The sequence below is a fragment of the Tachypleus tridentatus genome, chromosome 13, assembly GCF_004210375.1.
Source record: "Tachypleus tridentatus isolate NWPU-2018 chromosome 13, ASM421037v1, whole genome shotgun sequence".
Classification (NCBI taxonomy): domain Eukaryota; kingdom Metazoa; phylum Arthropoda; class Merostomata; order Xiphosura; family Limulidae; genus Tachypleus; species Tachypleus tridentatus.
In genome coordinates, this window is record NC_134837.1 from 199,329,023 (window position 1) to 199,347,103 (window position 18,081).

The window sequence follows — 18,081 nt, forward strand, 5'->3', positions numbered from 1 at the left end:
ATTACCCGGTTTTCTCTTAATTCGTTTTTATTATTGTAAGTATTTATTTTGCGCAAAATTTAAAATACTGGACATGTAAAATGATTTACATTACTCCAGATTCCAATTAATATATTAGTTTCTGAATTTACGTTCTTCCTGTGAAGAATGTAGTGTCGGTTTGTTATACTGAAGTTATTCCTACACGCATTTAATTACAATGTATTATACTACAACAAAAAAATAATCGAATTGTAAAGTTTGATCAGTAACTGTAATTCTTCTGTGGAGTAAAACTCTGCACATAAATTGTACGTTTTTGTTAATATATCGATCACGTGTTAACAGTCAGTGAGGTAAATTCCGTTACTTTTATCAATACCACGCTTTATTTCTTTACGAAGTGTTTTCACAAGCTTCCTTTATGTGAATCTAAAATTCACCAGAAGAATCTTATGAAAAGTAATACTATAAGTAGTAATATACGTTACTTTAATATTTATAAACGTGTAAATACTATAAGAAGCTAATTTTTAATTGTAGGCTTAGAATGGTCCTAATATTAACGGAAGAAAGTTATTGTATACATAAAAACTGATACAAATAGCGTGGATGTCATTGGAAGAAAATAATCTTACTCATCTGTTCCTAAAGATTGTTAAGGGGCAAAGAAAGTTAAAGGATGTAAGTGATTAGACCCGAACCCCCAAGAAAAACAGCTTTCAGATAAGAAACGAGTTCGATATTGGCACTTTCGTTTTATAAACAAAGTGAAGAAATGGTAGAAGTCTCTTCAATCCATGAAAAGGTAATGGGAGCGAGGCTGAAAATTGGGAGAATAAATAACAATAGAAGACCCAGTGAATTGTTAGAAATATGGGATTTTAAGATGACTACAAAGGAACTGTAGAAGGCTTAACTGTGATTTTTAAGACTCCATCACATCTAGAGGACAACGATCGCTATTAAAAGCTGGGTAAAAAGAATTATTTAGACCTCTAAAGCAGGTTAAAATTAAATTTTGGTTTAATATGTTTAGGAAGATCAACTCCCTTGTTCTGTATTTAAAGATCGAAATAAAGTAGTTTTATTATTGTAGTATGAGAGGACAATATAGTTTACATTTTACTTTGTGAGGTGAAGGTATTTTCTTGTATGTTATGTTGAGAAACGGTGGTATTTCAGTTTATGGTGTAATAAAAGAAACATTAATTCAAAACTACTTCGTGAGATGAGCATTAAAATTATAAACTGTTTTCAGAAGAGACTAAAACACAGTAGGTCGTTCTGTAAAGTTTCTGTTACCGTTCCTCTGGTATTATCAATTATGTTAACAGTGTTTTTATATTGTTTTATTTTGTTAATTTAGTTTGCATACTCATACCTTTTTTCACACAAAGCAGATAAACATGTTTTAATCTGAAACTAACCGTACCAATCACTGAAGTTAAAATGAATACCGTCTAAGATCACCATATTCAATATAATATATAATTTATCGCAAAGGGGAAAGGAAAAAAATGTATTTGGTCAAGCGAAGCGAGAAAATGCGACCTACAGGCGCATGCATTACGGCAAAGGTTCAGGATTTGCAATAGGGTTCTCTAGTTCTGGATTAACTTTTATTTTTCAGCTTTGAGCGAGTTATCTTTGAACATTTATTGGACACATTGAAAAGTGTGGGGTAGAGAGGTTAGGCTATACCTTAGTGCCTACGCCACTGTAGCAAGAACGAATCACAATCGCCAGTTTTATTCTAAGTAGAATATAATCTATCAAGACGTAAATGCTATAATAAAAGTAATACTGTTTTTGAAAAACATCTCATCTTTTCTTTCGTTTGATTTATTTGCTGACCTCTTGATTTTTATTATTTTGCTCGTAGGGGGACCAGTCAAAACAAAGACTGTCCGATTAATAGGTTGCAGTCAAAATATTAAAGATTCACGAGTGTAATTTTCATTTTTTAAAATATTTTATTCTTGCCTTATTTTTATTGTATAATTTCATACAAGTCTTCAGTCTCAGCTCCTCAGGTCTTCGTCTCTGACACTGAGGTCTCAACCACAACACTATTGGGTTGCTCTTATAATTGGGCCCGGCATGGCTAGGTGGTTAAGGTACTCGACTCCTAATCGGAGGGGCGCGGGTTCAAATCCCCGTCGCACCAAACATGCATTCCCTTTCAGCCGTAGGGGCGTTATAATGTAATGGTCAACCCCACTATTCGTTGGTAAAAGAGTTGGCGGGGAGTGGTGATGACTATCTGCCTTACTTCTAGTCTTATATTGCTAAATTAGAGACGGCTAGCCCTTGTATAGCTTTGCGTGAAATTCAACACAAACCCAAACTTTTATAATAGCAAATTGAATTATAACGGGAATCGCATTCTTAGTAGTTATTAACATACAAGCAAACCTAACTTTAACATAATGGTTAAAGTATCAGTTTTTTGTTGTTGTTGTTGCAAGTGACAGAATATCCCGTTTGTATCCAATATCTTATTAACTTTCGTTTCTGTGTGAATTAGCGTAACACCTCGTTGACGGCAGGATTTTTTCTCGTTTGTTTCAAATATCTGAGAAACATGGAAATAAACACGGTTTGATAACCACTGGTACACTGATACAAGATTTGAATTTTCGCGCAAAGCTACATTATTCGAGGGTTGTCTGTACTAGCTGTCTCTCGGTTTGAGACGATACATCTTCAGGGTAGGGTACGACCTAATAACACTCGCCTCTAACTCGTGGGCTACTATTTACGAACAAATAACCCCCCATAGATAAAAGGCTCTGTTGCTGACCAGTCTGTTCTGTTTCCGTAACAACAATAACATTATAAAAGCGGTAAAATCTGATTAGTTTATTTTATCAGTGACAGTTTTCCAGGCGAAGTTAACCCTACGAAAATAGCATTTTTTCTAGACAACTTGTTTAAAGTCGTGAGACCTGTAATATATTTTTATCATTTTATGTGTTTGAAACTTCTAGTGAATATGAGCTTATTGTAACTACTTTATGGAGCGGAAGGATATTAAAAATCATGCCTCGCCTGCTGAATGCTTCAATCGGCTGAAGAAACATTCGGTGCAGCGTAGATTTTGAACCACTTGACTGAAAATCCGAGCTAAGGTAAGAAACGCGGCTTCGGAGGACTACAATCGATGATCAAATAACCAATGACCAAAAGCTGTGCTGGAAATTCGTTTGCTCGATATAACATCTGCTCAAGACCGTTGGTTCTTTTCATACGGAAGCTCCGGTCACCTAGCACAGCAAGGTCAGTTTAACTTTAAGTTAAAACTAATTAACAGCGACATGTGATTTATTTAGGCTAGGTTAGATTAATGTTGTCTCAATAGTTAGAGATAAGATGATGTAAAGCTACCAAAATGACAAACATAACTTTAACATAGAAACAAGTATAGAACTGTTTTGTTTTCAATAATTTATTAATATTTATTTCATGTAAGTCTGTATGGGGAAATTTCTAAGATTTGTGACAAATACTATATTTTAGAAGAATTCTGGTAAACTTTGAATTATCATAAATTAAGAAGTCTGGGATTGTGACCGAAGATGTCATTAACGTCGAGAGTATAAAACTGAAGAAAGTGGATTGTAATTATAAGAATAAAATGGTATTTTTAAGTTTTGAAAGTTTTTTTTTTTTTTATCTGGAGGGTAGAGCAGTGGTCACCGTGGCAAGAACTTCAAGGTATGGCGTTGTTTGTGTTACTGACAAACCAGATACTGTTTCAGCACCATGTTTTAAGAATATTTCAGGTACAAGTCGTGCGATGGACAAAGAAATTCCGTGACTGAATTTAGAAATGGCTAACATCAAAACAAAAGATATTAAAAAAAAAAGTAATACTGTTACTAGTCGTTACCCCGAACAATCTGAGTTGGAAGTGGCTAAAATAAAACTTAATAACAATTACAGTGCACGTATTTAATGTAGTTCACATAACAATAGTAAATACTCTAACCGGCACTTGGAACCCTGGTATTTAACGAAAGGAATAGTCGGCACTGGATAGGGAAGATGGAGTGTGGTTGAGATATTACAAAATATTCCTCTTTGCTTTAACTCGTAAGTTTTTTTGTGTCGATACATGTTTCGTGTGCGCGCACACCCTACTGTGAGTATGGAAGTATTATCACTTATTTCGTGTACGTTGTTCAAGTACATGTGCTCGACACATCTTGCGCAGTTGAAGGATTAATAATTTGTAGTCGCGAGCGTTTATATTTTTGAGTGACTTGACCAAGTTATACCACACTATCCGCACACAAGTTATCTTTGAGTTTATCAACCGGAAAATACTTCAAAATTTAGAAAAAACTTCGAATCCAGTGTTAACGCATGCGTAGTCCGAGCTAAAATAAGGACGAGAGTGATATTTGTGTCTGTCTTCTTGGACCATTTTGTACCGAACTACTTTAAGTGATGTTCCTCGAAGAAATTTATGACACACACACACACACACACACACACACACGTAAAAGATCAAACTCAACCTTAACACAAAATTATGTTTCTTTTCAAATCTTTGAAAACATGAAGTGTTTATTTTTCTAAATACAATATTAAATTCTACTGAACCACATAGGGCAACTCCTATATGTAATGTACAAAAACTTCCACAATTTTTCTCTCCTTAATAGAACATTGCAAAATATATCCAACGTTGATTGAATAAAAACAACAATACCAAGTTCACCCAGCCCTTAATGCTTGAATAAATATGCTAATTACGAAAAGTTCGCATAATTATTGTATGAGTTAATAGGACAGTAGTAAATAGTGTAAACTATCGCGCGTCAGGACACATTAGGTGTCTTTCGCACGTGTGACAACATTGTAGGCCTCTGGATCTGTTATGAGAAAGGACATAATGGGTATTTATATATCTCATGCATGGGGACACAATAGGAATTTTTAGCAAACATAACTGGACACAATAAATTTTTCTTGCGTGCAGTGATTCGTCAGTTCAGTGTTTAGGGATGTAATAGACTCGTATATACCCATCAGATTTACCGATTCGTGCATTGATATTTTAGTTCATAAAAAAACAACAACCGTGATTTTGTGAAAGCTAAATTTGTGTACGTTGTGTGACTATAAATACTGTGAAGTTTAGAATACGTTAACCAAACGAGGGGTAATCTGTAAGAAAGAAAATATTATACCTTAGACTTTGTCAAGAAGTCACATAATGCAGCAGACATTTACCCTACATCGAAATAATACTTATTAAAATGACGAAGATTTAACCCCTCAGTGTAACAGCCGCAAGTTTAGGAACTTGCAGCACTACAACCTGGAATTAAATTACATGTGGTAGTCATAGCGCAAATAACCTATTGTATAGCTTTTCGCTGAAAATACAGATCAACTTTTTTACACCACTGGAAGAAGAGGAACTGCGGTTACAACAGTTAGGATTAAAACACATTTCAGAGAATGTTCAATGCTAAAACTGTAAGGGTTAAAACACATTTTCATTATCTCTGTTATAACTTAATTAAATCATGAAATATGTTTCGCTGCTTTAAGCTTAATACCACCAAACAAACTGCTTAAACCACTTACGAGCTCTGGTTTCACCACATTTCTGTTAATTTTAAGTATTAGTTCATCAAAAAACAATAGTTAGAAACATAATATAAACCATAATTCTTTTCATTGTAAATATCAATTCATAAAAAAATTAATTGTTAAAAATATTCGTCAAAAAAGACGAATAAACACAACACCAATGCAAAAAAAGGGCAGAGCACAAAAGGAGAAGCTATGAAGATGTCAGTAAAAATCATAAATTGACGCCTTGCAGGTTCAGGTGACTAGGGAACCCGACTAAGTAGAGAATTATATCAATCATAGATGATATTTAATTATATTTTCTTACTATAGAAACTGATATCCCAAGTTAATTTCTTGCTCCGAAAAGACACCAAAGGCTGCCTGGAGGGGTCACTTGTTTTAACCATTTTAACCACTTTACAGCAGTGTTACCTGTCATTCAGTGAGCAGACGTTAAAATGACGTCTTATAAGGGATACTGAGAGTTGTAAATTGTACTCTTGTAACGTCAGTGAAACGTGCGCGTGCCCTGAATCACGAAAACAATTGTGCACTGTGTAAGCTACAATACAGCGTGATATAGAAACATCAAAGCAAGAAGTAAAAAGTTATTAATCTTAATGTTGGTTTTATTTTCCCTTCAGAAACAATGCTTTCGTGAATCCTGCGCAAGTGCATCTAATAGAAAATCCGCGTTGGAGTCTCGAAGAAGTTTTAGGTAACCAGAGCTAATGAGTGGATTCGCGAAACACATAGCGTCAAACAGTCCACAAACGGGTCCGGAATAACCGGGTGGTTAGGACGCTCGACTTGAAATTTTAGGGTCGCGGGTTCGAGGCTCAATCGCATCGAACATGTTCGCCCTTTCGACCATGGGGGAATTATTATGTGACGGTCAATCCTACTATTCGTTGGTAAAAGTGTAGCCAGAGTTGGCGGTGGGTAGTAGTGATGCAAGAAATTAAAAAATACAACAAAATCTCTAGGAAGAGATTATTAATATGGTTAGTGTAACATGGTAGAAACAGTAAATCGTGTCTTAAGTAGAATTCTGGGTTAATATAACTGTTGTTATTTTCGTCTACAGAACAGCACCGAGCCAAAGAGGAATTCGACAGTTTATTAGTACAGTACTCTGATAGTTGATGATGTAGCATGCTAGACAGTTAATGTAGGATTGTACTAGAACATACATAGAGTAGGTTGATATTAGTGTATTATTAATGTGTTAATACAGTATTTTGATTTTAGAATATTAAAATAAACGTTTTAATGGAGAGTGCTACTAGGATATAATTAGTGTAGTATGGTACAAGGGTATTGTTAGTGTAGAGTACTATAATGATATACTTGTTTGTGATTGGTGTTAACGTAAAACGTTAAACTATTAGTAATTGGTACCACCTTCAGAGATAAGACACGTATAATGTAATACAACATAACCAAATGCCCCTAATTCTATTAAAAGTCCTCGTTGGTAGACCTCTGTCAGCGTTATATTATACTATTCAGGTTTATCTATTAGGCTTATCTGTGCTTTACGTTAAACTCTTCACGTTTATAATAACTAAATTTTAATCGTGTGTTGGTTTCAGCTACACAGGTGTTTTTAAGTGCTTCTGCAAGTGTCATTTTTTTTAAAATCTAGAATATTTTATTTTATTTAGATACATCATCTGTTTGCACAGTTTTCAGGTCCTGTAAGAAAAGACAAAAGTTGTGAAGCCAGAACAGAATAATTAAATCTCCTGAATGTAAAACAAATACAATTTTTAATTTTTTCTTTTCGTTTCTTGAATTTCGTGCAAAGCTACTCGAGGGCTATCTGCGCTAGCCGTCCCTAATTTAGGAGTGTAAAACTAGAGGAAAGGCAACTAGTCATCACCACCCACCGCCAACTCTTGGGCTACTCTTTTACTAACGAATAGTGGGATTGATTGTGACTTTATAATGCCCCCACGGCTGAAAGGGCGAGCATGTTTGGTGTGACGGGGATTAGAACTCGCGACCCTCGAATTAAGAGTCTAGCGCCCTCACATTTAATTAATGAATACTCTGTACTAGGTCAGTTCGACCACTCGCTAAACCTTAACCCGGAATATAGCCAAACTGACGAAGTGGGCGAAAGTTGTTGAATTTGAGTTGGTTTATAGGTAGCAAACAAGTGTTGGGAACAATTATCCAATCTGTATATTATCTCATGTATCTGTGTTTTAATATGCACAAGCAGATAACAATTTTAAAAGAAAGATAACACATTCAGATTACCAACAAAGTATATTTCTTGAAAATAGAATATTACTCGCCAAACTAATGGATACTTTTCGTAATGAAAAAGGGTATAATGCCCAGCAAACTAAAGGGTAATTCATGATGACGATAAACCCATTTGAAACACAAATGTATTCTAAAGATTGCTGCCATGGGTATTAAAACTTTCATTAACATTTTAATTAAAGTTTTAATATCCATTCCAGCCGTTTTCAGAATAAACTAATGGGTACTTTTCGTAGTGAGAAAGGGTATGTTACCAAAGTTCTTTCAACCTTTCTATTTTTGAAGTGGAGGTAACTGCGTTCGTGTGGATTTTTGTCTACTGTATGAAGTAAAAAACCTGACTGTGCGAAAGTCTTGAGTAGAAATCCTGCTTGTGAAAGTATTCTACTGAAAGAGATGTTTTAAAAACTAATTAATAAAAAAAATTATTTTGAAGTGAGAGATTTTTCGGGTTGAATTTACTGAAAAGTTGTTAACATTCGTACAAGATGACAAGAAGTAACTGCATGGACCATTTATATAGATTATGTACGTTATTTTAATATTATAGAAATGTGTTTAGGTCAATTGGTAACCCTAATTAACCATGGTATTCTCAAGAAAGCCGTTAAAATGGTGTCTAATTCCTAATCCAATATTCTATTTCAACTTTAACAGAAAGTATCCGCTCTTAGGGAAACTAAAGTGTTAAGTAAGAGGTAAAAACTTGTGGTTTTGTGGCATTACTAAAATCCATTACATGTGTTCGCTCTTAGGGGTGTGTTAAGTTACTATTACAGATAATAACTGACAGAAAGTTAACTGATAATCTATGAAATATCCTTCCTTGTCTTTACACGTTATAGTGTAAAGCTATAAACGCTCAGTGTATGTTCAATGGCTGCTAACACCTACCTGCTTGCGAAATTAAAGAGTTCTTCGTATCTGTGTTAAGAAGAACTCTAATGTTTCTAACTGCCAGAAAGCGCGGGACAAGTACGAATTATTAGAATCCTCGTTACAATTCACTAGGTTGTAAATAATGAAACCATTTATATACATATGTCATGAAGGAATGTAGGATAATGTAAGAATTAACACTGTGTATATTTCTCGCTGGGAAGCGAGGTGAGGTAAGAATTAACACCGTGTATATATGATGTTGGGAAGCTAGGTAAGGTAAGAATTAACACCGTCTATATATAGGCTTGGGTAGCGAGTTAAGGTAAGAATTAACACCGCCTACATCTCGCGTTGGGAAGCGAGAAAAGGTAAGAATTAACACCATTTATATCTCGCGTTGGGAAGCGAGGCAAGGTAAGAATTAACACCGTGTATATATAGGCTTGGGTAGCGAGTTAAGGTAAGAATTAACACCGTCTATATCTCTCGTTGGGAAGCGATGTGAGGTAAAAATTAACACCGTGTATTTATCGTGTTGGAAAGCGAGGTAAGGTAAGAATTACCACTGTGTAAATATCGTGTTGGAAAGCGAGATAAGATAAGAATTAACACCGTCTATATCTCGCGTTGGGAAGCGAGTTAAGATTAGAATTAACAGCGTCTATATCTAGCGTTGGGAAGCGAGGTAAGGTAGGAATTAACATTGTGTATATATGGTGTTAGGAAGGGAGGTAAGGTAAGAGTTAACACCATGTATGTATCGTGTTGGGAAGCGAGGTAAGGTAAGAATTAACACCGTCTGTATCTTGCGTTGGGATGTAAGGTAAGAATAAGGTAAGAATTCACACCGTCTGTATCTGGCGTTGGGAAGCGAGGTGAGGTAAGAATTAACACAGTGTAGATCTCCCGTGTGGAAGCGAGGTAAGGTAAGAATTAGCACTGTATATATATCGTGTTGGAAAGCGAGGTAAGATAAGAATTAACACCGTGTATATATCGTGTGGGGAAGGGAGGTAAGGTAAGAATTAACACCGTGTATATATCGTGTTGGGAAATGAGAAAACGTAAGAATTTTGAAGGTATTGAACATTTACTTTACCTTCGCAATTTATGCTGAATTTTATAATAAGGGTTATTATTCATTTTTCAAGTATCCCACTAACCCTCCTAAAATGATTAAACATAAATGTACTAGTTTTTATGATAAGAGTAATGTTGTAATATTTATAGACTCACAATGCTCTGCATATAAGATTTGTATAGTTCTGTAAAAAATGATTGAATATCAATTGTTTTAAATATAACAAGCAGAAATTCAGATAACGCATATGATGAGCAGTCAGATGAGAAGAAAGGTTATACTGTTAAATCTGTAGAACTACAGAATACGACAATCGCGAGTTATGTTATATTTTGACGTACACAATAACATGAAAACAGGTCATATTGTAAAATATGTAAACCTACGAAACCCGATGATCACGAAATATTATAACTGTTGACTTATAAAATAAAATAATTAAAACAGGTTATATTAAGTGTTCCATTTTTAAACCTGTAAACCTACAATATACGATTCACATTACCTTCTGATAAAAACATACTCTGTTGCTCGAACGAAAATAAAAATTAACCTGGAACTCGATATAGTTAATTTATTAACGTTCTTACTTTTCTGCTTTTTAAAGTTAGAATAAGAAAAAAAAAAGTTCAATCTCTAGAAGTACAATATATGAAAATGAGGCTAGGTTTAACTCTAAATCCATTGGCTTAGATAGGATGATAATTAATAGATTATGTTGCTAAATCTATAAATACACACTGAACTAAACATGCTGCACTGTTGAATCTGTAGACCTGTATGGTACAACAAACAGAGAAGGCTGTAGTGTTGAATCTGTAGACCTGTACGGTACAACAAACAGAGCAGGCTGTAGTGTTGAATCTGTAGACCTGTACGGTACAACAAACAGAGCAGGCTGTAGTGTTGAATCTGTAGACCTGTACGGTACAACAAACAGAGTAGGCTGTAGTGTTGAATCTGTAGACCTGTACGGTACAACAAACAGAGAAGGCTGTAGTGTTGAATCTGTAGACCTGTACGGTACAACAAACAAAACAGGCTGTAGTGTTGAATCTGTAGACCTGTACGGTACAATAAACAAAACAGGCTGTAGTGTTGAATCTATTTTTAAAATAAATATCTTTATACAAGTTCTGAGTTCTTGATACTTTTCAATTATTTATATTCGTGTTGTGTTTTATTAATTAAAATCGTGAATTTTCAGTGCACGCGAACTTTAATACGTGTACTGCATGTGCAACTTAATGCTACGAACGTTAAATGAATAACAATAGGGTCTTAATGATTTACTTGAAATATGTTGTTTATGACACCTAACACTTCCTCCAAACCCGGCACTTAATGAGAGCCAAAGAACAGGATTTTTACGACACCAAAATCTTGCCACATGGGGTCTTAGTAACAGACATGTTTATTAAATTCTTAACGATAAACATGAGACATTAGCGGAAAATTCCCGCAGACTACAGACAGTTTTAACATATTATTATCTTGTTGTTTTGAATTATTGAAAGAAATTTAAGATGGATTTCATTTTTTAAAGTATTCGTTTTAAATTTTTGAAAGGACTAGAAAAAAACTTGTTTTATCATTGCTATTCTTACAGAGTAAAGTTTTACTGGATTTTAAAGAGTAGCCGGCCGCACAGTTGTCTTCCAACAGATCACAACTATTGGATTAAATTAACTGATACAGAAACCAGTGTTTGGGGATTTAGATTACGTCAAAACGAAGCATTGAATAACATGCGATTTATAAACAAACATTACAATATTGTCATAGTTTGCTTCGTGTGTTTATGCAGTTTATCGCAGGTAGCGAATAGTTAACATGAAGAGGGTTACATTTGACATACGCCTGAAGACCTAAACTGTAGGGTACTGTGTGCTAGGTATGTACAAATACGTTTCACCGGATAGACACAGTTTTATGTTACTTCATACACTCTCTACCAATCCCTCGAAATTTAACTTGGTTTGTTTATTCAAACCTGTATACATCAAGTATTGTCCGTTTCCGTTTGTAACTTAACGCAAGGAAGGAGGCGACAAAGTTTATACTATTCTCTAATAATTCCAGATAGATAGTAGATGATTTTGTTAACTAGTTTTTCATATTTGACTAATATTTACATCAGTAACACGACACCACAAAGGTTAGGTACTGATTATTTTGTTCACAAAACTCGAGCTTCATGAGCTAACGTTACAAATTGATAAAACCATTATTATTTTTGTTTTTCTCAACATTTAAATTCTAACGGTCAAATTTTTCTTGAGTTGTCATGTTATGTATAATTTAAGAAGTTTATAACTAAACCTAACCTGATTGTTGTTGTGTTTTACTCTACAGATTTCGCACTACAACGTGTTTTTTCATCTATTGCAGTGGTTCTTAACCTTTTTCAGTGTTTGCACCCCTTTCAAATCAGTAATCATTTCTCGCACCCCCTGGAAACTTAAATATAAAAAAAGCTAAAAATCAACTAAAAAGTTGATGTAATCAAAATTTTTTTTTTAATCTTCATACATACAGCATACCTTTTTTCAAGACAAAAATTCAGGGTACATAATGAAAAATTAATTTCAATTTTGTTAATGATGTTTTTATTTAGCCTGTAATGCACAGTAAACTTAGTGACTTCGTTGCTGCTGTTTTTTTCTCTATGATGGCATCAAATCTTGGCGTCTTTGTACTGAGTGCCACTCGCATGTCATGTTCAGAATTCAGCCGATTTCTGCATTTTGTTTGGATGTGAAGTAGACAAGAAAATCCTTGTTCACACAAGTAAGTAGTTGCAAATGGTACCAGCACTTCAAGAGCTTTCTTCGCTAATGCAGGGTATGTTTCCAGCTGAGAAGCCCAGAAGTGTTCCAGCTGACTATTGGTGAACTCCATTTGGATTTAACGATTGTGTCTAAGGTCGATGAGATCTTCCTTGATGCCGCTGACATCTTCCAAATTCTGCATGAAAGGATTCAGGATCCAGTTGTCATAGGTTTGCAGCTCTCCACACGAGAAGTAACCCTCAAATGAAGTACGCGGCATCTGCATATGTTCAACAACTTTTGCAACAAAGTCTGGATGCAGGGTAGAATTTTCTGTGACTGTCTCTTCCAGGCAGGGGAAATTTGCCAAATTCCTCATCTTCACACGCTTTATCCACAAGACAAGTTTTTCTTTGAATGCAGCCAATTTCGCGCTTGAAGTCACAATGTTGAGTCCCCTTCCTTGCAGAGAGAGAGATTGAGTTCATTGAGAGCTAAAAACACATCAGCCAAATAGGCAAGCATCTGAACAAAACTAGGTTCTTTGAAATATATAGCCAGTTCTTGTACCCTTTCACGGAGAAACTGATGAATTTCTCCTCTCAGTTCAAACACACGAAACAGCACACGACCACGTGACAACCACCTCACTTCAGTGTGGTACAAAAGAACAGTGTGTTCCTGACCCATTTCCTCACAAAGTGACTGAAACAATCGATGATTCAAAGCTCGGCTGCGATTAAAGTTTACAACCTTGACACAAATATCCAGAGTTTTCTTGAGATCTGGGGGCAATGTCTTTGCTGCAAGAGAGTGACGATGAAGAAAGCAGTGAGTAATTTTCAGATTAGGAACTTCTTTCCTCATTAATGCAGCAAACCCAGAACGATTGCCCAGCATTGCTGGTGCACCATCTGTACATGTTGAACCAATTTTGTCAAGGTGAAGTTCGTTTCTTGAGAAAAATTCTTGTATTTTGTTAAGCACATCTATAGCTTGTGCAGTTGTCTTTAAGGACTGACAGAAAAGGAAACTTTCTTCCACTTTTTTCTCCTTCACGTAACGAACTACTGCCAATAGCTGACAACAGTTGGATACATCTGTTGATTCATCCACTTGTAGGCTAATCTTAACTGGACTAGCCTTGATGTCAGCTACAACTTGTTCCAGGATGTCAACACTCATGTCGATGATTCGGTTATGGATTACATCATTTGACAAAGACACTTGTTGGAGTTTCTTCTCAGCTTCCTTGCCGAGAACAATCTTTGCCATTTCAAGGGCACATGGCTTGATCAGTTCCTCACCAATTGTATGGGGTTTCTTTGATTTAGCAATCTGGTATGCAACTTCATAAGAAGCACGCAGTAAAGGTTTCTCTGTTGGCGAAAATCCATAAGTCGGCAATGTGCCAACCTGATCAAACCTAGCTCTTTTGATCCTTAATGTCACAATGTCATTTCCTGCATCCCTGCCACCATGTTTGTTCTTGAAATGTTCATCAAGCTTTGATGGCTTCAAGTTCGCATTGGAGAAGAGTGTGCTGCACAGGATACACTGTGGACGTTGTGTCCCATCCTTCTCTGTAGTACAGGTGAAACCAAACTTGACATATTCGTCATTCCACTTTCGTTTCTTCAACATACTGCAGACAAATCTGGAAAAGAAACACATTCATGTGTAGGTGTTTTCTTTTTTTTTTATGAATTATCTCTAAAATATGTGATGGAGAGATTGAAATACCTGGTTTAATCAGTAGATTTGTAGGCATGACAATACATTCTATGAAAATATTGTAACGGCTACACTGCTACAGTGATGATGTATGTTATGTAAACAACCCATCGCTCATTTAAATAAATCTGTAGAAAGCAAAATCTGAAATAATACATAACCAATCTTCCACCCTACTGTTATGCATCAGAAAAAAAAATAACATTGAAACAGGGAGACCATAACTCACGTGTTGATGGCACGGATGGGTGGTGTGGACTGAGACGTGATGATAACCTCCATCTCTCTCCGTGTTGCGCACGTGTCCTGTACGCGTCCCTTCCTCGTCTATCCAAATGACATACCCGTTTGTTTACCCTGTATTGGAATCTGATGCAACTTTACCACTTCATTAGGAAATCAGGTTTAGGTTTAACTTTATCTCGGAACACTGCTGAAGCAAAAATGTTTCTTCTTAGGAGAAATATAAAGCATACTCTTATGTAAAAATATAGATTTGCTTTAATTATTCATGGGCATCCTCGCACCCCTTGGGAATCATCTTCGCACCCCCTAGGGGTGCGGGCACCCCTGGTTAAGAACCCCTGATCTATTGTGTGTTGTTCAACTCTACAGATTTCGCACCACAACGTGTTTTTTCATCTATTGTGCGTTGTTTAACTCTACAGATTTCGCACTACAACGTGTTTTTTCATCTATTGTGTGTTGTTTAACTCTACAGGTTTCGCACTACAACGTGTTTTTTCATCTATTGTGTGTTGTTTAACTCTACAGATTTCGCACTACAACGTGTTTTTCATCTATTGTGTGTTGTTTAACTCTACAGATTTCGCACTACAACGTGTTTTTTCATCTATTGTGTGTTGTTTAACTCTACAGATTTCGCACTACAACGTGTTTTTTCATCTGTTGTGTGTTGTTTAACTCTACAGATTTCGCAATACAGCCTGTTTTTTCATCTATTGTGTGTTGTTTACAGGTTCGGATGTACAACCTGTTTTTTGTTTGTTTGTTGTGTTGTCAATGTGTCTTTCGATGGGTCAGTTTATGACTTGTGAAACCTTATACAATATCATAATATCCTGACTTTAGGTTTCTCTGGTTATGTAATTCATGCAGTATGAGAAATTTTTCATTATTTGTGATTCGTGCTATATGACACAATTTCTATGAGCTACCGGTGCTGTCTGTTTCATCTTGATGAGTAATTGATTCGGTAGAAAGAAACGGACACTTGAATCCGCAATGACTACTCACGGAAATCTATATTACAATAAAATCTTATGTATTCGTAAGTTGTCAAGTTATTTGCCGTCAACGTTGATTTAAAAAAACAACAAATGTGTGAGTGAGAGATTTTTGTTTAGACTATGTTTCATGTTGTTTATATTTCGCGCATGGCTAGTCATTCCTAATTCTGAAGAAATAAACTAGAAGGTAGGCAGTTAGTCAATGCCACCCACAGCTTACTCCCAAGTACCTCGTATACCAACAAGGATTAACCGTTACATTATAACACTCCCACGATTAATGGGGTGAACACATTTGGTTAAGGGATTTTGATCCACAGATTGTGAATCGAATGCCCTAACCACCAGGCCATACCAATCTCGCTGTAATATTGAGTTTTATCTTTTACATATAAATTTTCTTTATATTTCGGTGCAGTTTATTATTTCGACCTACTCTGTTCAGGTTCTGCCCACCAGATAGCAAGAGTTAGCACAGCTTGGCTTAGGGCAGGCCTAATTTATAATATTACACATGAAACTTCTGTGAAAATCGGCTAAGTACACATGCAGTCTTGAAATTTGACTTGAATGTGGAAGTACATGTGTAACCTTTTGCCCGTTCAATTTTCATTCCGTTCTGAACGTTTTCTACTTTTCCCATTCAACACACAATATTAGGTCAGGAATGATGTGGGTCACCTGTTCTGGTTAGTCTCGTGCGATGGCTTGACACGAGCACTCGAGACGAGGTCACAAAGGTCTTTTGGATTTTTAATTTTTAAATATGTGGGATTTAATTGTTGTCTGTTTGAATTTATATATGCATAAGTAAGGATAATAACAGTTGAAACGGGACTTTTCTTTCTATCAGGCTCCCCCGCTAGTACAGCGGTATGTCTACGGATTTACAACGCAAAATCAGGGGTTCGATTCCCCTCGGTGGGCTCAGCAGATAGCCCGATGTGGCTTTGCTATAAGAAAGCACACGCTTTGTATCAATCTCTGTTACTACTATCAGTTTGCTACGTTCTGTCTATTGTACTACTTACTGTAGATACTATTCAAAATGTACCACACATACTAAATTCTAAAATAAATGTATTTTCTCTTCATTGCATTACTTACTCTACGCTTTGGGTTTATTTTTCAGTAATCTGGTATAGGAAAAGTAAAATCACACGTAAACGTAGTTGTATCCTTTGGTTTTGCTTCTAAGTAAACTGGTAATAAAATAATACTTTGCGGTAGAGGATATTCAGAGTCGATGTCATCACACAGCATACTACACTGTTTCACTTAGTATTACATGTAGATATTAAAAGGTAGTATCTTCGTTTTCTTTCACATCTAGCTTTTGAATTAGTCAAACTCTAAATCTTTGAACCAGTTTGTTCACTGGAAGAGATAACGAGAAACCGACTTCTGGTGTGAGTATAAACCCTTTTACTAATAAATCAGAGAACAACGTTTCGATCTTCTTAAATCTTAAAAAAAACTGAAGATGACCTAAGGAATTCGAAACGTTGTTCTCTGCTTTCTTTGTAAAAGTGTTAATACCCACACCAGCCTTCCTGAGATACGTATTGGAAACATGTTTCAGTATTTTTAACTTTACCTGCTTTTAATTAACAGTAAATTTATTGACTTAAAACATTAAAATTTAAGATCCGATTCACGTGATAGAAAGCGCAAATAGCCTATTGTGTAGTGTTCTTCTAGAACAACGACTTTCAGTGGTCCAGCGGCACGTTTACGGACTTACAACGCTAAAATCCGGAGGTTCTATACTGTTGTGTGTTTTAGGGCTAGCACAGCTACAACAACTTTTAACGATAATTAATTTGACATCACGCTTGCGTAATTAATTTTTAATTGTGTTACGAACTTCGAGGCCTGGTTGCTTTACAGTAAGCATGCATTTGTATGTGGACATTTTTAACTTCTCTCGGAAACTGTTGAAAAGTTCCTGATTGAATCCGAGAAATACCAACACGGTAATGGTGATATATAATTAATTTAGCCACGACCTTTAAACTGCAGAACACGACTTGGAAGTATAATAAACATCAGTGTTTCTGCAACCACATTGAATTTATAAAGATCACGTCAACTGACCCGGTTCTACACGTGAGACAATATCTTGTTTACAGTATACGTGTTTAATTTTTGAAAATGAAAAACGGTGCTTGAAAACGCAGTGACACTAACTGTTTTAAAATAAGAGTAAACCATGTCTGAAACTGAGGACAATGAAATCAAAGCTCTGTTTTGGCAGCTTTTTCATGAACCACAATGTTCCTGTTGTGTGGAGGTGTTATTGGCAGGGAATTGATTTTAATGAACAGTTGTAGGGAAATCTTACCAAGAGCCCTAACTGTGTCAAGGTAGTCATTAGTTGAAGACAGAGTGATGACCTGTTTTTATTTTCTCACCTGTTAAGCCTCATCTCTTTTTATTTAGATGTAAATACAGTGGTTGTTTCCTAACAAACACGAAGTTGCACAATAGGGTACTGTTAATGTAATCACTA

General features: G+C 35.7%; 2 protein-coding genes across 2 annotated transcripts in view; one reads left to right on the forward strand and one right to left on the reverse strand.

Annotated features, from left to right (window-relative positions):
* Positions 1 to 3,107: 3,107 nt before the first annotated feature.
* LOC143237877 (KH domain-containing, RNA-binding, signal transduction-associated protein 3-like) overlaps positions 3,108 to 18,081 on the forward strand; it is a 41,264-nt gene continuing 26,290 nt past the window's right edge. Inside the window, exon 1 of the mRNA XM_076477580.1 lies at positions 3,108 to 3,261. The gene's annotated coding sequence lies outside the window, so the exon portion shown is untranslated. The remainder of the gene's footprint in view (positions 3,262 to 18,081) is intronic.
* Positions 13,027 to 14,601, reverse strand: LOC143236429 (protein FAM200C-like). The gene is made up of 3 exons (XM_076474691.1): positions 14,549 to 14,601; positions 13,684 to 14,242; positions 13,027 to 13,602 (listed from the first exon to the last, which is right to left on the reverse strand). The coding sequence occupies exons 1-3, from the start codon at positions 14,599 to 14,601 to the stop codon at positions 13,027 to 13,029; spliced, it is 1,188 nt and encodes a 395-aa protein (XP_076330806.1).

Bases quoted from the DNA above. Each gene is read 5' to 3' on its own strand.
- LOC143236429 (XM_076474691.1), bottom strand. From the start codon at position 14,601: ATGGAGGTTATCATCACGTCTCAGTCCACACCACCCATCCGTGCCATC. The intron at 14,243-14,548 runs GTGAGTTATGGT...TTTCTTTTCCAG, and splicing joins CCCATCCGTGCCATCAACAC to ATTTGTCTGCAGTATGTTGA. The intron at 13,603-13,683 runs GTATCCAACTGT...CTTTTCTGTCAG, and splicing joins AAGTGGATGAATCAACAGAT to TCCTTAAAGACAACTGCACA.